Source organism: Megascapheus bottae, chromosome 3, assembly GCF_031878675.1.
Source record: "Megascapheus bottae isolate mThoBot1 chromosome 3, mThoBot2.hap1, whole genome shotgun sequence".
Taxonomy (NCBI): Eukaryota; Metazoa; Chordata; class Mammalia; order Rodentia; family Geomyidae; genus Megascapheus; species Megascapheus bottae.
Genome location: NC_143511.1, coordinates 44991633 through 45017997, shown reverse-complemented (window position 1 = coordinate 45017997; position 26365 = coordinate 44991633). Strand labels below are relative to the sequence as shown.

The window sequence follows — 26365 nt, the reverse complement described above, 5'->3', positions numbered from 1 at the left end:
TCATGACTTTATAATCCACCACCCTTTGAATGTCAGGAATGGTATCACTCTTCTAGAAGAAAACCCATGAAGACTTAAAGGAGTTTCTGGCAAATGGCATAAAAGCAACATCTGGTGGGAAGTTCATCCATCTAAGTTTCATGACAAGTGGCTCCAGGACAGAGTCCGTGTGATTCCTGATGTGTTCGTGTGAAATGTGCTGACTGCCTGCCCTCTGTTTGCCTCCAGGACAGTGCCTGACTTCCTATTCCTCCAACCACAACCAGCACAAGGCATGGGAGAAGGGAGTGGGGCCCGTGTTGTCCTCTGGCTCCTCCATGCCTGATGGTTTCCCTCATCTGGAAAGAAGATACCCTTCTTCGTCTAAGCAGCTAGTGGTCACCAAGGGAGGCCTCCAGAGGGGCTTTGATGCTGCAGTTCTTTCTCGAAGGAAGCTTAGGACCCATGGGAATGGCAAGGCAGTAAGGATGCTGGGAACCTTTTGGGAGTGGGAGTGTGAATGCATATTAATAAGGACCCTGAGACACCAAAGGAACTGTGGATTCTCATGCTTCATTGCAGAATCATGCAGTTACCTTTGTATTCCAAGATCACAGTAATACCCTACCACATGAATGATTCTAAAGGAGGTGATAGATATGTTGATCCATCCATATGCTTTCTGCTTTGCTGCTTTTGTGATCCAGACTGATAGGGAATAATCAGTGACCTAGAACAGAAAGAGATTGAGTGTCCCATTGGGGTGTACAGCATTCTAACTAGGCACTATCGATGTGCTAAATAACAGCAACAACAACAATAATAATAAATAGTTACAAAGGTATCTGTTCTCTTTAATTGAGATTTCATATGCCCAAATTCACACTATAATATTAACTTTCCAACCATTTGGGCATGAAATATGTCAAGAAATGCGTTTTTTTCCTAATTGTCAACTATAAATAAGATCTTACGGAAATATTTTATTCTATTACTAATTATTATTCAGCCTATATAGCTCATCTGTTGTCTCTCTTGATTTTAGGTTTTACCATCCTCAGTTTATAAAAATGGAACAGACATCATCTATAATGTAAGAATAAGTCAGAGAATTGTGAAATTTCTTACTTATGCATAAAAATATTTAGTGAGATAATATATCTTATGTCATTATGTCCCTGAATATTTTACTTTGAAATTTGAGCATTTGGTGGTCAGAAAAAGGCCTTTCATCTTTTTGTAGTGCTATAATTTTAAAATCATACATTTTTACAATGAAGTTTTGTGGGGGGGGGGTTCTGCCTTGATATTTGTTTCTTTTCCTCTTATTGTGGTGTTGTTTGCTGGTTTTCTCAAGTACCATGGAGTGGTTTCCTTGAGACTGGAGGACGACAGTTTTCCCACTCACAAAAGGAAGGTGACAGTACCCATCCTCAGTCAGCCACACAGGGCAGTCAAGGAGGCAGAGCTACCTCCAGCAGATAAGGCCGAATCCACAAGCACCTCACACTTCCCCAGACAGGTAGAAGAAGCTTTTGTTTTTCCTATTTACCTGGTAACAATCTGTGGGCCGGGCTGCAAACACTCTTAATTCACATATAGCCTCCAAGCTTGGGGGTAGTTTACTCAAGCCAGGTGCTGTCCAACAAATGTAGACTCAGAAGAGATAAGTATGTTATCAACTTATAGTAGTAAATCGATTTTAAATTGCTTTTCTTCCCTGGAGAACCAGGTGCCGTCATTCCCAAAGAATTGCACTGTGGAGATAAAGGAACTCTTCCATTTTGAAGAAAGTAACCAGAAGCTGTATCAATGCAATGGAATTGCCTGGAAAATCTGGAGCCCCAGAAAGAAGGTTAGAACCCAGGCTGAGCAGCTGAGCACTGCTAAGTACAGTGATCTGGTGTGTGGTTGTCAGCTTACACTGTCTGCTGCTTATCCTTCTTACACCTTGAATACCCAGAGCAAAACATAATCCAAAGTGGTTTTGAAATTACAAAATATTGTTATATCAATTCCATTTTTTTAAAAAAATGTTGTTTTGTTTACCAGAATATCAAAGGTATAACTTTGGGACATGTCTGACTGTAATTGTGTTTGCGCTGGGAAGCCATTGCATTTCTCAAGATGGAAAACTGGAATTAGGACTAACTCCCTTTCTGAGGAGAAAACTCCTGTATTGTAGTTAAGAGAGTCTTAGGCAGAGTCTAGATGGTAAAGCTTATTATGATGTGAACATACACAACAACTCTTTTTCCAGGAGACGGAAGACAAAGCCTGCCCAGTTGGATGGCACCTTCACTCCGGCTACTGTCATGCCTTCATCAGGGACCAGAAGGCAAGCTGGACCATGGCTACTCGAGTTTGCAGGGAACAGTAAGGAATCCTATGTCACATTTGATTTTGGTTTTCTCCCACCATTTCTTTACTTGCTCATGGAATTTTAGGTCTGTTTCATTCATTCAACAAATATTCAGTGTCTTCCTGGCTTTGTTTTTAGAGCCCAAAGAGGTTATCAAGGACAATTGTAAATCCGTCTGGATAACATAACTGGGCTTTTCTTTATTTCTGTTAATGCTGAGTGGTAGCAAAACCCTCTTCCCGCCTCTACACTGCCTAGGTGTTTTTGAGAAAATTCACAGGGGCTTTTCTGAGTCAGTCAGTAGCATTGCAGGTGGTATCATTTCCTTTTTTTTTTTTTTTAAAAGCTGTGATAGGAACTCCTGCCCACTAATTTAAGAATATGTAATGATGAAAGGCCTAATAGCATCATGCCTCTAGCAGTGTAAAGGCTCTGATGCTTATAAAGCTCAACAAATAGGACAAAAGCACATTGGATAATAGAATATTTTGTGACAGATGACTTGGGTCAGATAATGGCAACAAAATTTAGTCCAGAAAGTTTTTTTAATGAATAAGTAGCTATCCCTGCCTTTCCTTTTTAATTTGCCAACCTGGATAGCATCCAGACAATGCAGTTGAGCTAATATGTTGTGTGACTAGAAATTGACACTAGAGAAATTTCTAGCTCAAGTCTGTGAGAGTTCTTACTTTATTAAATTTTTTAAAAGTTATGCTCATCTAAAGATACTATTAATAAAATTTGCCAGGCACAGTGGCTCACACCTGTAATCCTAGCTGAGGATTGGAAGGTTGAGATCTGAGGATCAGGGTTCAAAGCCAGCCTGGGGCACTAAAGTCCATAAGACTTTTATCTCCAATTAACCACCAGAAAACCATAAGTAGCACTGTGGCTCAAGGGGTAGGATGGTAGCCTTTAGCTGAAGAGCTCAGGGACAATGCCCAGGCCCAGAGTTCAAGTCCCGTGACGGACAAAACGGCAAACAAGTCCAAGACCTCAAAAGAGCACATATACATTAAAACATCCTCAATATCACTGGATACCAGGCAAATAAAATTAAAACTCCAGTACTAAAATAATGAAAATCACAAATTGACAATAACAAATGTTGACAAAGGCTTAGAGTAAGTGGAATCCCATGTATTTACCCATGTATTTATAATGGAAGCAGACAGTGTTAGAACTCTGAAGAAAGTATAAAATTATGTACTTTGTAACCTAAAGAGAAATACAAATGCATGCTAAAATACAAAAGAATTCCATAACTTTATTCACAGTAATAATTTGTCCATTTGTCTTTTTATTATTAATTTGTCAGAGTACTTAATATTTTCTCCATTTTTATATAAACTTTTATATACAATGAAATGGAAAGACTACAGCAATGTAAGTGAATTGTGGGTAAATCAATAGCAGACTATCTAGAAAAGACAGCCTTACATGATAGAATACATATTTTATGAATCCACTTAAGTAGAAAAATCTGTTTTGCATCTAATACAAATAATAATGGTGTTATCTGGCAAGGACTGTTAGAGACTAGAAAATATTACCACATAGTGTTCTAGAGTGACAGAAAGATTACATTCTATATAATTGTTATATAAATGTATGTAAAGTTGTCAGACTCCTCAAATTGAGTATGTAAAGACCTTTTGTTTTATATAAATCATACCTAGAAGAAGTGGCACTGTGGCTCAATGTGACAGAGTGCTAGCCTTGAGCTGAAGAGCTCAGGGTCAGTGCCCGGGCCCAAAGTTCAAGCCCCATAGATGACAAAAAAAAAAGTACACGCATGGGCTGGCAGTGTAGCCTAGTGGTAGAGTGCTTGCCTAGCATGCATGAAGCCCTGGGTTTGATTCCTTGGTAGCAAATACTCAGAAAAAGAGAGAAACAGTGATGTGGCTCAAGTGGCAGAGCACTAGCCTTGAACAAAATGTATCCAAGGACAATGCCCAGGCTCTGAGTTCAAGACCCAGGACTAGCATATATATATATATATGTATATATATGTATATATATAGTTTATTTATTTATTTATTGAGATATAGGCTCACTGTGTTGTCCTGTGTTATCTGAACTGGCCTCAAATTGCTGGGTTTGAGCAATCCTTCTGCCTCAGCCTCAGTAAATGAGACTATAGGTGTGTGCCACCATGTCCAGATTTATGTGTCAATTTTTTTAAGACTAATAAAATACTTAAACATTGGAAAAAAAATCAACTGGTATATTTCAGATCCTAACTATAAATAGAGCCATAAGAGAGGTTACTCAGTGGCTTTCAGGGTTTTATTTGTTCATAAGCTAGTGACATAAAGTCAGATCAAATACTTGGAGATCTTAAAAGCTATGTAATTACAAAAAATCCCCAAGAGATTCTTTAAGAAAAATAATCAAATGTATTCATTTTAAGCTTGTGTTGATGCATTGAAAACTCAATAGGGATATGGCTCAAATAGTAGAGCTCCTGCTAAGTGCAAAGCCCTGAGCTCAAACCACACACACACACACACACACACACACACACACACACACACACACACACACACACACACAAAGACACCAAGACAGTTTAGTAGGTGTAGCATTCTCGATCTTGTCTCTTCCTTGAGTAGAGATATTTGACATAGAATCAAAAGCTATCCGAACCAGCAAGGAGAAAATAGCAGTATGCTACCAAATGGTTTCTCTAATGACTAAAACAAGAGATGCTGAGGTTAGTTACACTCCAGGCATTATTGTCACGATTAAATCATTGTAGTGATTATTGATAAAAAATAGACATAAGAAGAGAATCCTTCAACTTCAAATCTGAAAACACATTTATTGTTGATCTCCAATGTTATGAAGCTTTCAATGTTTCTTTATAACACTTCAAAATTATTTTTAAATTTTATTCATCTAGATATTTATTTTGTTCATTTTTACAGTATGAAACTCAGGGTTTTAAGCATGCTAGGCAAGTGCTCTCCCATTGACCCATGGTTTTGCATCATGGGAAAACAGGACTATGTACTGAGAGATTTCTTTCTGCTCATTCATTGCTGTCAGTGTCAGGTTACCAAGTCTCTCTAGTTGGAACCATTATTCTTTATTCTGAAATGATGATCTAGACACCTAGTGCCAAAAATTAGTCTTATATAAAACTCTTGATTGACAGTAAAATTGTAGATGTTTTCTTGCAGACTGCAAATTAGCCTCTCAATAAGCTAAAACTTTTTGTCAGTCATGGGGCTTGATCTTTGGGTTTGTGCATTGTCCCTGAGCTCTTCAGCTCAAGGATGGCACACTCTACCATTTGAGCTACAGTGCCACTTTCTATTTTCTGGTGTTTAATTGTAGACTTTTTGTACTGGGGCTGGCCTTGGACTGCGATCCTCAGATCTCAGCCTCCTGAGTAGCTAGTATTATAGGTGTGAGCCACCAACACCTGGCCAAGCTAAAAGATTTTATTTTATTGATCCAGCTAATCATAGCTTACTAAACCAGTTATACTTTCTTCACAGATCTACTAATATTGTACAACTCAATCATTAAATGTAAGGTCCAAATTACTTTTAAAACTATTTCTTCCTGCACTTGACCTAAGACTTGCTTTGAAGTATCATAATCCATGACCTAGCCTGACCTAGTTCTACCCACCTCTTTACCAATAATAACCACCTTGCCTTTATATTGTACTTTGTAATTTACAGAATCCTTTCTCAAGTTAGCTTATTTGACCTTCTCATCACTGCTGTGAGGAGAGCAGGTATTATAATCTTTAAATCTTTAAAGATTTAAAGAAACATTAAAGAAGCCTAGCCAAGTGCTTGTTTTATATAACTAAATAAATGAGGGAGAGGGGAGCAAGAGGGAGAATATAACAGCTCTGTTTGTATGGTGAACTTATTGCAGATGTATCAAAAAGCATGCCTATTTTAACTTTTGGTTGGGCCAACCTAAAGAAGTTTTCAAAATTATTTGTTCAAAATGTCTCGTTTTTCACACAGCAAAGAAATATTAAGATTTTTGTCACTGTGAATCCTAAATTTTCTTGGATATGAATCAAGCTAACCTTTCTGAATAAACCTGAAGAGTAGTTAGGTTTTGAGTTCATAAATTCATTCATTAACTTATTATATTAGAAATGTCTATAGCAGGCTACACTTTTAAAATATTATTCTTTAGGATTTTCTCCACAACTCAGTAAATGAATAATTTCTCACTCATTTGGAAAATTCTCTTGATTGGACTGTCCTATAGGAAAAGTCTTTAATGGGACACTTCATACCAGTAATATCATACAATCTAGGTACTTCTTTCTCACATTCCCTTCTCTTTTTTTTTTTTTTCTGCCAGTCCTGGGGCCTGAACTCAGGGCTTGAACACTGACCTTAGACCTTCTCAAGGCTAAAGCTCTACCATTTGAGACACAGCACCATTTCTGGCTTTTTCTATGTATGTGATACCAAGGAATCGAACCCAGGTCTTCGTGCATGCTAGGCAAACACTCTACCACTAGGCCAAACTCCCGGCCCTCACATTTCCTTCTTGAAAAGCTTGATTAAGAATGTGGAAGTTACTCAATGTAAATGACAAGATTAATATTTATTGTGTGGATGGTGCCATGCAGTAGATATAATTAAGAAGTTCCCTAGAAAGCAAGGTATCATAATGTATACCAGTAATTTCAGTACTCTGGAGCCTGAATCAGCCTGGGCAACAAACAAACAAACAACAACAACAAAACAAAAACAAAAAAATTAAATCAAAGCCAAAATTAAACCAAACCAAATCAAACCAACAACAACAGCACAACACTGTATCTGGACCTAAATTTAATTAGTTACAAATAACACTTATGGACTGAATGCCTAAGTGACATTCAAAATATATTAAGTAGACATTTTGTTCCTGAATAATTTATTGCCAAGTCTGTTGTGCTACCTGGAACAATTCTACCTCCCCTACTAACTCCACAGGGTTATATGAAGCACAGGGGTCATAGCTAACAGATCCAATATGATTTTATTAGCAGATTTAGTACTATTGTTGTTCAAATTATTTATGAAGTTAGTTTGTTTAACCTCAGGAGCTATTTTAAGATCTAAACTTGCACTTTGTAAATACAAAATTGAGAAAGCTTTCAGACCAAGAAAAAAATAATGTTAGGAACAGGTGGAGCTTTTTCACTGTATTTTAGAGAGAGTAGTTTATCAATCAGTAAAATAAACTCCTCCCAATGTATATCTTCTCATCACCACAATAATTAAGAAAAATGTTAAATGTCATTAAAAGCTTCTAATTTAAATGTTAACTTAAAAATAGACAGAGACTTCATTTGATTGTACTTGCATAACACTTTCATTTGTACTTTATTTTTAAAAGACAAGAATGATTAGAGCATATATACTAGTCATAGACATTAAATAGCCTATTAAAATAAAAATAAAAGATTTGACACATACCTTTACATCAGTCATTCTAGTAGGTATGTTTTGGGGGGTAAAAAAAAAAAACCTTTTTAGTGTAGACTTGAACCCCAAGTGGGCCTTCCGAGCACTATGTTTTTTATTGATTGTTTGGGCCTTCTTCCTTCTCCTCATCTATTTTCAGTGTATTTCATTCTATTCTCCAACCCTGTTGGCTTGAAATGTCCTCTGGAAACTGTTCCTTCTGTGATATTAAGTTCGGCTTAGCATTTTATAAGCTGGAGATTCCCTTTTCCCTAGGTATTTTTGAAAATAAGGGTTTAGATATCATAGTTAGAATTAGTATGAACATAGTGTGTTTTCTCATTTAAATTTAGCAATCACTACTGAATTGTTTGCTTTGTTTTCTGAGGCTGATATACATTGCCATATGTCTTTTACTATGCTCATGCTTCAAAAAAAAGACAGCAAATTTTACTTTATCCCTCTAACTCAACTCAATCTTCACCTTCAGTCTCTTTTCCTCCCTGTTGCTATTTCTTATTTTTCTAACCCAAATGATCCAGACTGCTAGATTAGGCATTTTCATAAATTTACATACTGTAATCTCATCTGCTTATTTCCTAAGGCAGGCACTGTACATTGGTAATTCCATTATTAGAGATAATTATCTATGAAACCATTTTGCCTTCCCACAGGAGTGTCTGGAACCCCTGTTGGCCTATCCTGCCAGGGGTTTCCCTAAAATATACTGGTCATTTACAACTTTTAAAGAAGTAGACATTTATTTTTATAACCAGAAAAGTTCTTATTCAATTCCCATTAAAATGCATAATTTACTTTCAGTGCAAAACTATGATTTTAAAATATGATCCTCTCTGTAATTTTGATTATGTACATGCCAACTACATATTTTATGGAATTCACCTATACATGTATAAAATATAAAGCAGATGATACCCTTCAAATTATTCAATTTTTGTAAGATTAGCTTCTCAGACCACAGTATCTAGGTCAGTCTACTTTTGTATGACGCCAGGCAAGAAAAGTCATCTCAAAAATCAGTAAAATTGAAAGTCCAAAGTATTAACCATTTCCTATTTGAAGAAATTTTCCTCTCTCCCTCTCCCTCTCTCCCTCCCTCCCTCCCTCCCTCTCTTTCTCTGTCTCTCCCTCCCTCCCTCCCTCCCTCTCTCCCTCTCTCCCTCCCTCCCTCCCTCCCTCTCTTTCTCTGTCTCTCCCTCCCTCCCTCCCTCCCTCCCTCCCTCTCTCCCTCCCTCCCTCCCTCCCTCCCTCTCTCCCTCTCTCCCTCCCTCCCTCCCTCCCTCTCTCCCTCTCTCCCTCCCTCCCTCCCTCCCTCTCTTTCTCTATCTCTCTCTCCCTCCCTCCCTCTTTCCCTTCCTCCCTCCCTCCCTCTCTCCCTCCCTCCCTCCCTCCCTCTCTCCCTCTCTCCCTCCCTCCCTCCCTCCCTCTCTTTCTCTATCTCTCTCTCCCTCCCTCCCTCTTTCCCTTCCTCCCTCCCTCCCTCCCTTGCTCAAGGTGTTCATTTATCATATAAGGCACAGCTCCAATTCTGGCTTTTATTTTACTGCTTAATTATTGAAGATTAGAGTCTTAATTATTGGAGATGAGAGTCTTATGAATTTTTCTGCCTGGGATGGCTTTGAACTATGATCCTCACATCTCAGCCTCCTGAGTAGTTAGGATTATAGGTACAAGCCACTGGTGCCTGACCAGGTTTATATTTTAAATTCTGTGCTTTGTAAGCCTTCAAAATTCAGAATTGTTGAATGATTTTTGTGTATTTGTACCTACATATTTCATTTTTACATCCATAGATAACTAGACATCTGTACAGGGACTGTCTACCATGTTTTATAGGTACATGTACAAAATTAAAGAAATGGTATTATTAAATGACCAGGGTCAGTGCCCAGACCCTAAATTCAAGTCTCAAGATTAACACACACACGTGTGCATAAAATCATACCCTTACGCACACACTTCTAATTAAGCATTTAAAACACAGTTTTCTCTGAAAAGTATAAAGGCATAAAAAGTATGAAGCATTATAAGGAAATTAAAGAAGACCTAAATACATTCATACAAAAAAAACACAATTTATACTTCCAGCTTTGTCTGAGTAGTTTAATGAAGATAAAAGTCTCATGGACTTTACAGTATGTTTTAAAGTTAATTTCAGGAATCATCAGAAATAGTATTTTTTTTTTTTTGGTGGTTGTAGGATTTGAAGCTGTTTTGCTCAGGGCTAGCACTCTTACCACTTTGAATAGTAGCTCCATTTCTGGTTTTTGAGTTTTCAGTTTTGAGATAAGAGTCTCAAGAGGACTTTTCTACTTAGACTGGCTTTAATTGCCAGATCTTAGCCTCCTGAGTAGCTAGGATTACAGGCATGAGCTTCCAGCTGGGGCTTAAACTCACGGCCAGGGCGCTGTCCCTGAACTCTCCTGCTTCAGGCTAGTGCTCTAGCACTTTGAGCCATAGTGCTGCTTCCTCTTCATTTGATTTTTGATAAGCCCAATACATACTGATAATGGACTTGAGGCTGTGAGGTTGGGGAGGTTTGGTAAGGAAATTAACTCAGTAAGGGATTTGGGCAGAAGGTATTCAAATGCAGAAGAGGAAATGATATCTGTCCCACATTCTCTGTCCTGTGCTCCATAGTACCGAGTAGGACAACATACAAGCCATTCCTTGGGCTAGTTAACATGACTGATACTCTGAGTTCTAAGCCAATTGTACTTTAGAATGGACATATTAGATTTGAGAGAGAGGCGAAGAGATATCCCAGTATACATGTTCTAAATATTACTGTAATATTATTTATGTAAATAGTGATGTTAGAACAAAGTCATAAAATCCAAATTCAGTAGCCTGAAACCATTCAGTGGCAGGTAGACTGTTTCATATCACAAGAGACCCAGTAGGTACTATTGTTAATAGAGCAGCAAAATACTATGTTAATGGAGGAAAACAACCAGTATAGACAATAAAAGCAGAGAAAATGAATAAAACTGAGCTTAACAGTAGTCTATACCTATACAAGTGTTGATAAGTTTGTTACTTGTTTTTATATCAGTGGATATTGATCAGGGCAAAATATCATGGTGATTTTTATTGTATTTGTTGTTTGACTTTTTTTTCAAGTATTTATCATTTTAATGAGTTAATTTATTTTGGTGCCAGTCCTGGGGCTTGAACTCAGGACCTGGGCTCTGTCCTTGAGCTTCTTTTACTCAAGGCTAAAGCTCACCACTTCATCACGGCATCACTTCCTGTTTTTTCTGAATAATTTAGTGGAGATAAAAGTCTCACGGACTTTCTGGCCCAGGCTGCCTTAGAACCTCCATCCTCAAATGGCAGCCTTCTGAGTAGCTAGGATAACTGTGTGAGACACTGTGTGATTACTTGTGTGAGCCACTGGTATGCAGCTTCAATTTTATATTTAATTGACAAATGTATACACATATTTATGAGTTACACTGTGATATAAAATTGTGCATTTGTTTCTCATTTGAAATCCTTTAAAGAAGAATAAAAATAAACTATTAGTTGTTTTGGTTAAAGTGTTTTTAAAGAACTTTGAATAAGCCCTGCTAAGTAATTAGACACAAATAATACTTTTTTTGCTGCTGTTAAAAGTAATTTATAGAAGTCTATCATTTGTGAGGAAATTTCATATATGCTAATAAGAACAAATGCTTTAACTTTATATATAAGGTCATAATTATCGAACTATTAGACTAATCACATCACATTCAAAATTTTAATCTCGAGTCATTTAATCTGAAAAAAAGGTCTAATTTATGATCAAATTAACTGGGACATTAGTTGGCACATTTTATCATTTAAAAATTTATGTGTGTGTGTGTGTGTGTGTGTGTGTGTGTGTGTGCTTTTCTTGCACTGTGAACTCAGAGCCCAGGGGTTGTCCCTGAGCTGTTTTGCATAAGGCTAGCACTCTACCACTTGAGGCACAGAATCTCAGGGATTTTCCTGCTGGGACTAGCTTTAAGCTATAATTCCCAGTTCTTAACCTCCTGAATAGCTAGGATTGCAGGCAAGAGCTATTAGTGTCTTGACTAGACAAAATCTTTTTATATGAAATCAGGCTCACGCCTGTAATCCTAGCTACTCTCAGGAGGCTGAGATCTGAGGATTGTGGTTCAATGCCAGCCCCGTCACTAAAGTCTGTGAGACTCTTATCTCCAATTAACCACTAGAAAACTGGAAGTGGCACGGTGGCTCAAGGTGTAGTCTGGTAGCCTTGAGCTGAAGAGCTCAGGGACAACACCCAGGCACAGGGGTCTTTACTGTATTCTAACTTGTAATGTTCTGAGTGGACGCCTGAGAGTGATATAGTTAGTTGCATCATAGGATAGTTTTTCTGTGTTTAATTTTTTGAGGAATCTCCAAACTGCCTGCCAAAATGGCTGCACTACTTTATAGTCCTACAAACAGCACAATAAGGTTCATTTTTGCTCACATCACTGCCAGCATTTGGTGATGTTCATATTCTTGATGGTAGCCAATTTTACTGGGGTGAGATGGTAAGTAATCAATCTTGATAAATAGTTGCTAACTTTTCACAAAGATGTTTGAAACCTGTTGGACTATGTTTTAATGTCAACTTTCATTGACATTACCTCCTGTCTGCATTACCTCCCTATTCATATAAGCGCAAATAGGGTATTAAAAATCTCAAAATGGTTTTTTTTGCCTTGTATTCCCTGTAGCAGAAATGTAAAGTCCTATGGCTGATGTTCTTCATTGCATTTGCTTATATGCAGACACCTGGGCAACCTTGTCACTGTATTCTCCAGACAACACATGCAGTGGTTGTGGCACATCAGTGGAAGAAGGCCCTTTTGGATAGGCAAGTATCTGTACTACCCTGAGGAGGGAGCAAGAACATGGCTTCCAACACTTGCTACCACCTTCCACAGGGCAAATGGTTGTAATTTTTTCATATATTTTTAATTGTAATTAATAGAAGGGTTACATTATATTCGTCAGATAGAAGGTGCATTACTTCACATACATTGATACCCTTTCTCATATCTTGGTCCCTATTTCCCTCCCCCCCACCCCCACCCCCATCTTGTTTTCCCCCCTTCCCTATCCAATTTCAAATAACTAAATACACATATATCCAATATATCAGATAACAAAGTGAAATACTGTAACAATATGAAATAACCAAGGGACAGCAAAAGAGATGAGAGATAACATAGTACATTAAGGACAATAATCACTCATTATATGGCTTTTGTTTCTATATCCTAGATGTCAAATGGTTGTAATTTGTAGTAATTTTCAATGAATAGATGGATAACCTAAATACCTGAATTTTAAATTTCATGTTAAGGGCTATGGCTAGATTATATGGTTAGCATACAACAGGGCCAAGACTCAATCCCTAGTACCATGACAGAAAAACTTTTGACAAAATACTTGCACTTTCAGACATCTATTCTAAAGGGATGATTAGGGATGTGGTCAGGCTGATTGCTAAAATAATCCAATGCAATTGTCAGTCCAACGTCTAAAAAATTAGAAATTTCTGTAAATTGAGGAGAATTAAAATATGTGCCTCGTGTAAAGGAACAGTTTGTACTACTTACTGCTTATATAAAGTACTATTAAAGGCATGACCATTGATAAGGGCTTTTAATTGATTCAATAATTGCATTTGGATACAAATTATATATAAAAGATAAGATGCATTAAAAAGCCACCGCCACATGAAGCATGAAATAATTTAGAATAAATGTTGATATAAATATGGCAAATGTATAAATATAAACATAAAGAGATAATACTAAAGAGTTAAAAATGGTTTACCTCTAGTCAAGAGTGGGGGTTGGGAGTTTGGCCTAGTGGTAGAGTGCTTGTCTAGCATGCACAAAAATCTGGGTTAGATTCTTTGTTACCACATTTATAAAAAAGCCAAAAATGATGCTGTGACTCAAGTAGTAGAGCATTATTAGCCTTGAGAAAACCCAGGGACAGTGCTTAGGCACCGAGTTCAAGCCCCAGAACTGCCCCCCCCCAAAAGGATTATAGGTACTTTGAATTTTTCACCTTGTTTTCTGAAATTTTTAGTGTTTTCTATAATTTTGAGCATTAGAACAAATCTTTTCAAGCCATTTTAGAAATACAAGTCTCAGGGTGATCCAAAGGAAACTCTAATAAAGCCAGTGTTGGGTTTTCACATCTTCTGTAAACCTCAATAGGTTTTCATATTTTAAACATGATTTGAAATATATCAGGCTAGTCTTGAATAAGCTTTCTCTTCATTGATAATGGTGGATTTTGAATCTTTATCTTCACACCATTCTTAGACATAGTATATTCTAACCAATAATTTAAAGAAACAATCCAGGTGAAGGTAGAGTTTACCTAACTAAACAATTCTGTTAATTCCACCCCAAAATGTTGACTGACATTGGATAGGAGAAGTTTATTTGCTATGAAAACAGGACTATTGCACAGTCAGATTTAAGGTAGAGGATGTCAGAACATTGCTGTTGCAGGGGATCCTTTTATCAGTTTTTAATTTATATAATGAATGCGAAGAAATGGGAATAATACCTCAGAAACACACATATTGCAGAAGCTTTTTTTTTTTTTTTGGCCAGTCTTGGGGCTTGAACTCAGGGTTTGGGCACTGTCCTTGGACACTTTTTGCTCTGCCACCTGAGCCACAGCACCATTTGCATCTTTTTCTGTGTATGTAGTTCCGAGGAGTCAAACCCAGGGCTTCATGCATGCACTCGACCACTAGGCTATGCTCCCAGCCCCTATAATGCAGAAGCTTTACAATATTAAAAGTGTACTTTGCAGAAGTTGCTAGTGAAAATAGAGAGGCAAGAAGGGAAAAGCTGGTTTTATATTGAAATTGTAGCAGATAGAAACATCTTAAGTTCCAGACTAAAAATAATACATCAGAAGCTACTTTCAAATATAAAAGCCAATGGACCAGAAAATATCCTTTCCCATGATATGTGCTGTGAAGGTACGATTATTTGATAATAATTATAGCTTCATTTATTAAACACTTATATATGCCAAGTGTTACATGGATATTATTTTATTTAATCTGTCACAGTAGTATATAGCCTATTTTTAATACTCATTCCTTAGATGAGAGTAAATAAACTGCCCAAAGACATTCAATGAAAAGTTGAATTTGGTCTGGATTCTGCTTTTCCCTAAAGCTTTATAGTCTTCACTGTGTCTTACAGCATTACCAATTCCTAGTTATAGAACATAGACATACATGTAATTGACTCCTGTGCTCCACAATAGACTGGGCCTGATATCTAAGTGTAAATATCATAACGTTGTTTGGCATGTTTATTTGGCTCATGTTAGGACTGAACGACCAAGAGCGTGCTGGCTGCTGGGGGTGGATTGGTGGTGAACCTGTTGACTTCACTAATTGGAGGAGAGGACACCCTCACAACTCAAGGCCTGGAAAGAATTGTGTTTTGGTACAAAAACAAGGGAAATGGCAGACAAAGAACTGTACAAAGGGCAAGCCTCACAACTTTATTTGCTCCTGGAAACTTGAAACGTAACTCGCTCTGCAGGTGCTCACATGAGATTTCTCACCTATTTATTTACAGGACTTATGAATATTGCTCAGATGAAATCAAATGGTTGTGACAGGCCCTGTGTACCTTTGTGATTCTGTATTGTAACAATGAAACTAGATCAGTAGTTCCAGAAAGATGGATAAATGGTTATTTCTTGCAAGTTGAGATGCAACTTTTGTATCTCAGTATCTTTCCAAATAAATGCCTTCAGTATTATAAAGCATAAGAATTGTTTATTCCAGAAGACCTGCACCCACTCCCTCTCCAAATATCAGGCAGTACCAATGTTCATTGTTCTTAGATGTTTTTCTCCCATTGCCTCCCATCTGAAATCAATACTGTGAGGGCTCCTTCCACGTTGGGCTTAATGAAGCTCACACTGTGGTTCATTAAACTAAGGTGGAAATCCAAAGATTAGGGTGTCCCTTTGGAGCTCTTCAAATGGGAAGAATGGATGAGGAGAGTTTAACATAGCAGGATATTTCATATGGAGGGTAAATGCACAGATCTAGTTCAGGAGAGAATTTAGGGGGCTATTTGTACTTCACCATAATAACATGAAAAAAATCTCCTTTTCTAATATGAATGTTGGCATTGTCACATTCCAAAGTGACAGCTTGAGTTTCTCTGGCTCCCACTCTTGAGAAATTTGAAGTAACATAATACCTTTATCTGAGTTTTCTTTTCTGCTGAGTAGCATTTCTTAAGGGCTATGAATGACTGTTAACATATAAGAGAAAAACCCTAGCGGGGTGCTGTGACTCATGCCTGTGATCCTAGCTACTCAGGAGATTGAGATCTGAGGATCAAGGTGCAAAGCCAGTTCGGGCACAAAAGGACTGGAGACACTGATCTCCAGTTAACCTCTAGAAAACAGGAAGTGGGACTTGGCTCAAGGGCAGGGTGATATCCTTGAGCCGAAGAACTCAGAGACAGTGCCTAGGCCGAGTTCAAGCCCCATGACCACACACAAAAAAAATCCTGCCTCCTCAAAAGTGTCCCTGTGAACTACCTGATGAACAGAGGAAAATCACACTGCAAACAGAGCCCCTGAAAGGCTGTCTTCTCAGAAAGGCTTTGGATGCAGTTTTGACCCCTTAACTCTTTAATAATTGAAGAAATATTGTATTAACTAATTCTCTAATGAAAAGGCCTCTTGTTAACTTATATACTCAGCTGAGTGAAACGTTTGTATAGCAACCACACAGGTTGTATCCTGGGCTGAAATCCCTTTTGTAGTCAAGGTTTAGTTATAGGAAATTATTTTGCTTCTGAAATGCTTATTAAAATGTTTCCTTTTCACTGAAAAATACAGTTGCATCAAATGTAACTTGTTATTAAGGTGCACCAGTGTGACTTCAGAATTGAAATGAGGCTCTCAAATAGAATAGAGCTCTCTTTCTCCCTCTTTCTCCCTCCCCCTTCTCTTTCTCCCTCTCTTTCTCTCTTTCATTCTCTCTCTCTTTGTTGATCCTTCTATCTCTCTCTGTCTCTGTCTCTCTCTGTCTCTCTCTGTCTCTGTCTGTCTCTCTGTCTCTGTCTCTCTTTCTCTCTGTCTGTCTGTCTCTGTCTGTCTGTCTGTCTGTCTGTCTCTCTCTCTCTCTCTCTCTCTCTCTCTCTCTCTCTCTCTCTCTCTCTCTCTCTGTCTCTATTGAACCTAGTGGGTATGATAGATTTTTTTATGCATTTTTGCAGTGGAAACAACATAGCCAGAATTGTTAACAGTTCTCCCATAAAATTGCAAATAATTCTCACATAAAGATATCAACTCGAACTGTTGAGAGAATATCTTAAAACATTCCTAATGATGAAAGCATCAATCAAGTTAAAAGTCAAATCCAAGTGATTGAAAGAATATACAAATTAGGCAATGTAGGCCTTGGGCAATTTTCATCATGACTGGTACTTACTTATCACCATTGGGCTAAGACTCAGGAAAAAGATATGTGTGATTGTCATTTCCATATTCCCTCCAGATTTTTGTTCACCATTCCCCTTCAGGGTCTTGGGCAAGAAGGTTGGGAGGAAATCAGGAATGGATGGAGTAAAAATGGATTACAGAAGGCAAAGAGGATGGAGACTTGAGAAGGGATATAAGAATGATGGCAGTTAGAAAGGAGAGAGTCTAGAGGAGGGCTTGATGATCATCAACACTATTCCTTTAATTTGAATACTGACTCAAGAGATGCCTTGTAGCCGCAGGCAATAATCCAGCTCCATAGTGGGCAATTGTCCAGAATCCTCTGGGTTTGGGTCTCTAACAACACATAGCATGTATACTTGCTAAAAAAATAAAAATTTAAAGCATATAATTATTTCCTTTCCTTCCAAGGGGATGGTGAAAATGAACCAGGAGACATTTATTTACATTTGTGTTTTCATTTATTTTTAATACAGTCAAGAAGATATGCTCATCTTTTTAATCAACATTATTGTTCTGTGTAATTTAAACCATAAACTGGTGCTGATTAATTTCTGCAACAAAGCAGCCTTTCAAATGTACTGTATCTTGTATTGTACCAAAATTCATAAAATAAATTTACTTCTGTTCTCTGGATCTTTAGTCTTTAGCCTTTTGTATTTTCCTGGGAAAACATAGATTCTAGGTTTTAATGATTCTACCAATTGTAAGAAAGATGAGAAAACTCAATATGTACCTTTTCTTCAGCTATTAATTATGTGACTTCCATACAACTATACACTGGTTATACAATAAATACCCAATATAGAATATTATCTCTGTACCTGCTATTGTTCTAAATATCAGAGATAGAGTGCTAGATTGAATAAGAAAATGAAAATATAACACATACATGCAAATTTTTAAGTTTTTTTTAATCTTGCGGGGGGGGGATGTGGCAGTGGAGGTCATGATTACATTATCCCTTTTTTAGAACTGAAGACTGGGGGCCAGTGGCTCATGCATATAATCCTAGCTATTCAAAAGACTGAGATACGGGTGGAGAGTTTTGCCTAGTGGTAGAGTGTTTGCCTAGCATGCACAAAGACCCAGGTTCAATTCCTTAGTACCACATACATAGAAAAAAGCCAGAAGTGGTGCTAAGGCTCAAGTGGTAGAGCTCTAGCCTTGAGAAAGTCCAAGGACAGTGCTCAGGCCCTGAGCTCAAGCCCAGGACTGGCAAAAAAAAAAAAAAAAAAAAAAAAAAAGACTAAGCTATGAGGATCACAGTTGTAAGCCTGACAGAAAAGTCCTCATGAGATTCTTAACTCCAATTAACTCCAATTAGCCACTGAAAAACTGAAAGTAGTGCTGTGGCTCAAGTACAGCGCTAATCTTGAACACAGAGAGGCTCAAGGATAGAGTCCCAGGCCCTGAGTTCAAGTCCCATAACCAACAAAAAAAAAGAAAGAAAGCAAAGGAAAAAAAAGGATTGGAGAGAGGCACACTTAGTGCCGGGGCCAGCCGGCAGCAAACCAGGGTTCGCAGATTGGGATTCCTGAAATAGGGGCAAGGACTAGGAAAAATTAAAAGAGAGACAAACAGATGGAGTTCGGGAGGACTACAGCCCAAGTCAGCAGTCCAAGAAGGCTGTGAGCTCCAGACTGCCGCCTAAGACTCTTCTTTATTTTTAGTTCCGACCTTAAATACTCTTCTTAAAACTAGGGAACTGGGGCCGGGAGTTTGGCCTAGTGGTTAAAAGTGCTTGCCTAGCATGCATGAAGACCCGGGTTCGATTCCTCGGTACCCCACATACATAGCAAAAAGCCAGAAGTGGTGCTGAGGCTCAAGTGGTAGAGCTCTAGCCTTGAGAAAGTCCAAGGACAGTGCTCAAGCCCTGAGCTCAAGCCCAGGACTGGCAAAAAAAAAAAAACAAAAAAAAAAAAACTAGGGAACTGAAAAAGGCTACATTCATACAAAATAGTTAACAAGTCACATATAGGACAAATGAGAAAGGATTAACATTGCTTAAAGTCATCCTGATAAGAACTGATTGACATTGCTTAAAGTTATCCTGATAAGAGTTACTTCCTTGTGTATACAGTTGTGTAGGTCCAAGGTCAGGTCCAAGATCATTGACCCCACAGTCAGTCCCCAACAACTTAGGTACAAATAGCTCAAGCTGCCTTTTGTTATATTTCTCTCCTGATTAAATGTTAACTTCTCAAGGTAATGGTCAAGTCTAAGTAATATTAGTAGCACCTCTTTCAAGCAGCAAGTTAGAAACGAAAGGTTTTGAACCTAGCTTATCAATTCCATAACAATTCGTTTCTCTACCACAAAGATTCCTGGGGTTAACAGAATTTAAAGAAAAGGATCTTTGCTATCTCTTTATCTAACACCATCATTTTACAGCAGAGAAGGAGGTCTTCAGAAGTTATAGTTTGAAGAAATCAAGCCCCAAACTAAGGCCCACAAAAGGTAGGTAGAGCCGCCTTCTGCTTTACCACAGAGCTAGTACTAGTCTGGGAGGCAGCTTTGTGTTAGTAAAATATCACTGGATGATAAGAATGATAAAATTTGCCTTGTACATAAGAACATTACTGTAAGGAAGAAAATCATATATTGTATGATTCCATTTATATGAATTGTCCATAGTAGACAAATCCATAAAGACAAGGTAAATTATTAGAATCAGTATATGAAGAATTGAGATTAAATTCTAATATGTGCAGAATTTCTTTTGGGGAGGATGGAAACATTCTGGAATTAGAGAGTGGTTGTATTTGTACAACATAATTAAAAGCTTATAGAAATGGGCTGGGAGTTTGGCATAGTAGTAGAGTGCTTGCCTTGCATGCATAAACACCCAAGTTTGATTCCTCAGTACCATATACATAGAAAAAAAAAGCTGGAAGTGGTGTTGTGGCTAAAGTGGTAGAGCCCTAGCCTTGAGAAAGCCCAAGGTCAGTGCTCAGGCCCTGACTTCAAGCCCCAGGACTGGACAAAAAAAAAAAAAGCGCATGGAAGTAACCTTTAAAAAACGTTTTTGTGATGCTGGGAATTGAAGGTATGTTAGCCAACCCTTCCGCCACTGAGCTACATTCCCAGCTTGAAAGTGACTGCTTGATATTGCTGAAATTTGTATTACATATAATGTGTTACAATGAAAATACTATTAATTATGACCATATGAAATGTATTTTCAAAAGTTGTAAGTGGGATTCCATATTTGCTGTGTGTTTATGTGACTCTTATAAGATATACCTTCCAATTTTTGCCTTACCCAGATTTTTATTTGTTTATATATTTGGTAAAGGAAAAGGGTTGTATTATTGATATTTTTCTCTTTTTTCTTCCATCAATCATGAAAAAGAACTGTTAGTGATGGCAGAGCATGTCTGGATATCATGGGTTTCTTAAAAGCAATCTCACAAGCCTTTATTGCAAGATCATGCAGGAAATGAATATACTGTCCTCATAACTTAAACATATTACTGTTCGTTTTGAGAGGTTTTATAGGCCTTATGCTCTGCTAGGTAATAAAGTTTAGTTTATCTTAAGACAGAAAGGAACAAAAATCAACCAACACTTCCATTAAAGGCCTCAAACCTTTTTCCAAGAAATGACTCATGATTCCACCTTTTGCTTCTATTTCCACCTGTAGTTCTGCTTTCCAAAGGCAATCAATCTTAGCTTGCCATATATAAAAATTAAAAAGTTCAGATCTAGCTGCTTATAAGAAATACACCTTTAATTTAGTAAATACACCAATCAAAGTAAAAGAATGGGAAAAATATTCCATTCTAAGGATTGTCATAGTTGAAATGACTGTATCAATAGCAGACAGTAGATGTGAAAGCAAAGAAAGAATATAATGTCAAAGATAGAGGTTATTTCACACTATTAAAATACCAATCATTAAGAAAACTGTATAATTCAAAGGATATTTGTCTAGTAACAAAGTTTAAAAATGCATAGAACAAAAAAATGCATAGAACAAAAGCTGGTAGAACTAAAAGAAGAAACAGATAAATTCATCCTCACAGACAGAAATATAAATACTTCTTTTGAAACGATTAATGGAAAAAGTAGGCAGGAAAATCAATAAAAATGTGGAAGAGTGGACACTATTAACCAACTTAACACAATTGGAATTTATAGAACCCTTTACCCAACCATCCGAAATATATTTCATTTTCAAGTACACATGACCTATTTACCAAAGCAGAGTATGCTGTGGGAAGTAAAACAAGTTTCAGTAAGTTTAAAAAGATTCAAGTCATACAAAATATATTCTCTTATTATAGTGGACTTATTCGTTAACCAGGTGGTTATACATTAAGTCAGAGGTAGGGTATATCTGAAAGCTGACAAAACCATGTGGTTTGGCCCAGTCAAGGCCCTTGTAGGTGAGATATGAAATTCAATAAATCCAGGAACATTTTTCATAGCAGCATAAATACCAATACCAGCTAACATCACACGAAACATTTCTTATAGAAAAAAAGATTTCCATTCTTGAAAATTATATACTTTTTTTAACAGAAGAGTTATGAGAGACATAAAACAGAAATTAAAAAGTATCCTGATCTCAATAAAAATGAAGCCACAATATAGCAGAATTTGTGGGATGTCATTAGCCAGTGTTTCCAGGGAATTGGATGCCACTAAATGCTTATATTAGAAAGGAACAAAAAAGTCATAATAATCTTATTCCTGCCTTTGAAAACATAAAAATACAACAAAGCAGAACTGTGGAAATAATAAAGGTCAGAAAAGCAATCAAAGAAATAGAAAACTGAAGAGCATAGAGAAAAATCCAAACAAAATCTGTCCCAGAGAATATTAAAAAAATGAGTAAACCCATTGAGTTTAAGAGAGAGAAAAGACAAATTATTAATATCAGGAATGAAAATATGGCACTATTATAGATTCTATAGCTGTTTTAAGGTCAATGAGGAAGTATTATAAACAACCTAATGTCAGTAAATTCAGCATTCTAATATAATGGATGAATTCTTGGCAAAATCCAACATACAACAGCTTAACCAAAAATACCTGGGCACTGGTGGCTCAACCTGTAATCTTAGCTACTGAGGAGTCAGAGATCTGCAACTTGCAGTTCAAAGCAAGCCCAGGCAAAAAAGTCTGTGAGACTCTTATCTCCAATTAACCAACAAAAAGTAAGAAATGTATCTGTGGCTCAAGTGGGAGAGTGTTAGTCTTAAGTAAAAAGCTCAGGGACAGGGCAAGGTGGCTCACGCCTGTAATCCTAGCTACTCAGGAGGCTCAGATCTGAGGATCAAGGTTCAAAGCCAGTCCAAATGCCTATCAAGTCAGAGCTCTACCACTGAGCTATATCTTCTGTTACTTTTTTTTGAGACAGGGTCTCAGTGTGTTACCTGAGTTGGTCTTCAACTTGCCTTGTAGCTCAGGCAGCCTTGACCTTGTGCTCCTCTTGCCTTAGTCTCCCAAGATACTGGAACCACCTGAGTCTTCCAATAAGCCACCAGGCTCAGCCTGTGTAATACATCTTGACCAATGCAGTGTGTGAGAATGAAAATACAAACTATGGGCTCGTAGAAAAATTTTAGTATGTATGTAAAACAATGCTAAGAACTTTTTAATATGAGATTTGAACAGATACTTTTTTTCCCCTCAAAAGGATATTTGGAAAACAATCCATGAAAACATGCCCACATTCATTAGTCACCAGGGAAATGAAAATTAAACCCACAATGAGAGAACTGTACACTCAATGGAATGATGTGCAAGTTTAAAATGACATAGATCACTATGCCAAGTGTTGGTAGGGACACAGAAGAGTGGAACACACACACATCTGGTAGATCTCCAAACTGATAGAAACTCTTTGGAAACTAATTTGGTGGTTTCTTAAAATTTAAACATATACCTGCCATATGATCTAGCTCTGGCACTTCTAGATATTTATGCAAGAGAAAAGTAATTAAAACTTCCATATATATATATATATATACACTCTTTATAGAAAAGTCTAGAACGTGCAAGTTCATTTACAGTGACAGAAGTAAATCAGGTATTGCCTAGGGACTTCTAAGAGTGATAGATATTTTCAGTATCTTGACTACAATAGTGTCAGATATATGCATATACATGTATATATACCCTGTCAAATATACATGTTAAGTATGTAGTTTACTATTTATTGATTTTAATCAGCTTCAATAGTGCTATTTAAAGAAAAAAGAAACAGTAAAATAATTTATATAACAGTGTTTTTTCTAGGGAAAATCAAACTGACACAAACCTATCTTTATTTCAGGGCAATGTAACTTTGGAGGGAACTCATATGATTCAAATGTCTAGTGACAGAAAAATGCTTAATAGAATGCTACATTGCCTATTAATATGATTGTTCTGTAATATCATTTGAATTAAAATAGAATATAAAATAATGTCTACTATCATTATCTTAATAGCTATTTTGCCATAGGCAAACCTATGGGAAGAAAATGAGGTAGATAATATCTTAGTTCTATCATTTACTAACCATGTGTCACAAATTCCATAAACTTAAGAGTTTTGCAAATAAAAATGAAGAAACCAATAGCTTCCTGAAAGAAATGTGAAATGTAAATTGATAAAGGATATGCACAATATATAGTAAGCACTCAACAAAGATATCTGGGGTGGGGGAGAAAGGGAGAAGAAAGAGAGAGAAAGAGAAAGAGAGAGGAAGAGAGAGAGAGAGAGAGAGAGAGAGAGAGAGAGAGAGAGAGAGAGAAGGAGAGAGAAAGGAAGGAGGAAGGGAGGGAGAGGGAGAGGAGAAGGGAAGAGGAAGAAGAAAGAGGGAGGAGGTGAGATAGAGAAAAAGAGGGAAGGAAAAGAAAGACAGGCTTTGTCAGCATTTGTATGTGAAAATTATCAACTTCAAACTTCTTATTTTCACTACTGCCTGCCTAATTTAATAGGAAGGAGAACTGTGAGTTTTGTTTTTGTTTTTGTACCTGTCCTAGGGCTTGAACTAAGGCCTAGGTGCTGTCCCTGAGGTGTTTTTGTTTTGTTTTGTTTTGTTTTTGCTCAAGGCTAATGCTCTACTAATTAAATTGAGCCATAGCTCTACTTCTGGCTCTTTGGTAGTTAATTGGAGCTGTCTCAACCACTTTCTTGCCTAGCAGGGCTTCAAACTACAAGCTACAGACCTCAGTCTTCTGAGTAGCTCCGATTACAAGCCTGAGCCACCAGTGCCTGGCTGGGAGAATTGCTTTGAAGACTATGTTACAAGTGAGAACTTTTCCACATGTCAGGACATTTGTGTTGAACATGGAAATGTTTCTAGTTTTTGAAGCTCTTCAGATGACTAAGGAAGCCCTTTTTAGAACCTCAGCATGCTTTGCTATCAGTCAAGAGCTATAACATACAAATCTCATAACTTCACCCCTTCTGTATATCACCCCAACAATAAAATTACGTTTTTTAAAAAGAGAAAAACAAATAGATAACTTTTCATATGACAAAAAGGATTGTTTGTTTTGCTAATGGATTGGACTTGGCTGACAGTTCTTTTCCAAGCATGGCTTCTTCCCATAGCTACATTTTTCTCAATTCTCTTTTATACTTTAGCATTTAAAAACACATTTGTTGCATATATTGAGGTCTGTGTTTACAAATCATGCTCCTAATCAACATTCATCTCAGGGTGCTAAGTGGTGAGAAAAGTGTTTCTGTCTATGTGGGAGTCAGGCAGGCTTCAGGGCAGAGAGCTAATTAGCAGAGCCGATGGATCAGCAGGGAAAGGCTTCCAGTAAACCATTTTCTTGTCTCAGCTTTCCTTCTTAGCAGAATCGTTGGGCTCATTTTAGTGACTAGATACAAATAAAGGCTTCTTGGAACTTTGGCGAATGTGCCTATCCCTCCCTGGCTTCGTGGTAAACCTGGGCCCAGTATCAGATAAGCAACAGAAGGCCTACTCTGGACTGGAAAGTTTGCTTTTTTTTTTTGCCAGTCCTGGGCTTGGGCTCAGGGCCTGAGCACTGTCCTTGGACTTTCTCAAGGCTAGAACTCTACCACGTGAGCCTCAGCACCACTTCCAGGTTTTTTCTATGTATGTGGTACCGAGGAATCGAACCCGGGTATTTGTGCATGCTAGGCAAGCACTCTACCACTAGGCCAAACTCCTGGCCCCCCCCTTTTTTTTTGGTGTTTTTTTTTTTTGTTTGTTTGTTTGGTTTGGGATTTGGGTTTTGTGGGGTTTTTTGCATTTTATTTTCACAATTTTTATTTTACAGTTTGTCTCATGTCACCTGGTTACTTCATTTCTGTACCTCGGAGGGAAAATGTGTAATATTTTAATATTTACAGTACAGACACTTTAAAGATTATGTTTCAGCATAGGTGTTGCCAAAGACAGTCAAGCCAACTTTTATTTATAGAAGGTAGAAAATATAAATCTGTCTAAAAATCTTCCGTGAAATGAAAGTTTTAATATTTCCACAGAGTTGATTCTGGTGCCTACTCTTGGAAAGCCTCAAGGAAGAATTGTCGATACAAGGCGTCATTGTTTAAGGTTTGCTCTCTGTGATTTGATTTTCCCTAACTTCCCTCTCTTTTGGCAACCTCTCCTCACATTCTGTCCTACATTTGGCCCTGAGTCAGTTGAAAGCTTTGCAAGTTGATTTTCCATTCCCATCTGAATTTCAGCTTAGCTGTGGAACTGTTTTCCATGTGTTTTTAATCATTTGTCCATGTGTTATGAGCTTATAGGGACAATATGGCTCCCCCAAGCTGCCTGCATTGTATAAGCAAAACTGGCGAGGTGGCCAGGAGGGGAACAGCTTTCAGACAGATGCCCCGGTACTCATGTCTGTTGACGATACACCACCTCCATCTTCCAACTGAAGTACACCAATTTACAAGAAACTTATGTTCCTGGACAGACATCTCGTCCTCTGGCATGAGTTACCTTTCTAAGGAGTGTCATTATCCTGGAGACCTGTCTAGAAACTGTGGCAATGTGACAAGTTCGAAGACCCATTTTGAGACTGTAGCCAGACTGAGAAATAAAGAATGGCTTATTCTGAGTGGGAATTTGGTGGAAATTTGA

The 26365-nt window shown here is 37.6% G+C and overlaps 1 protein-coding gene across 1 annotated transcript in view; it reads left to right on the top strand.

Annotated features, from left to right (window-relative positions):
* Positions 1-16972, top strand: part of Frem1 (FRAS1 related extracellular matrix 1) — a 122908-nt gene extending 105936 nt beyond the window's left edge. Inside the window, exons 30-36 of the mRNA XM_090329104.1 lie at positions 229-461; positions 1025-1072; positions 1337-1501; positions 1706-1834; positions 2240-2355; positions 12567-12652; positions 15154-16972. Of these exons, the coding sequence (XP_090185230.1) occupies positions 229-461; positions 1025-1072; positions 1337-1501; positions 1706-1834; positions 2240-2355; positions 12567-12652; positions 15154-15359 (983 nt within the window). The 3' untranslated portion in view covers positions 15360-16972. The remainder of the gene's footprint in view (positions 1-228; positions 462-1024; positions 1073-1336; positions 1502-1705; positions 1835-2239; positions 2356-12566; positions 12653-15153) is intronic.
* The last annotated feature ends 9393 nt before the right edge of the window (positions 16973-26365 follow it).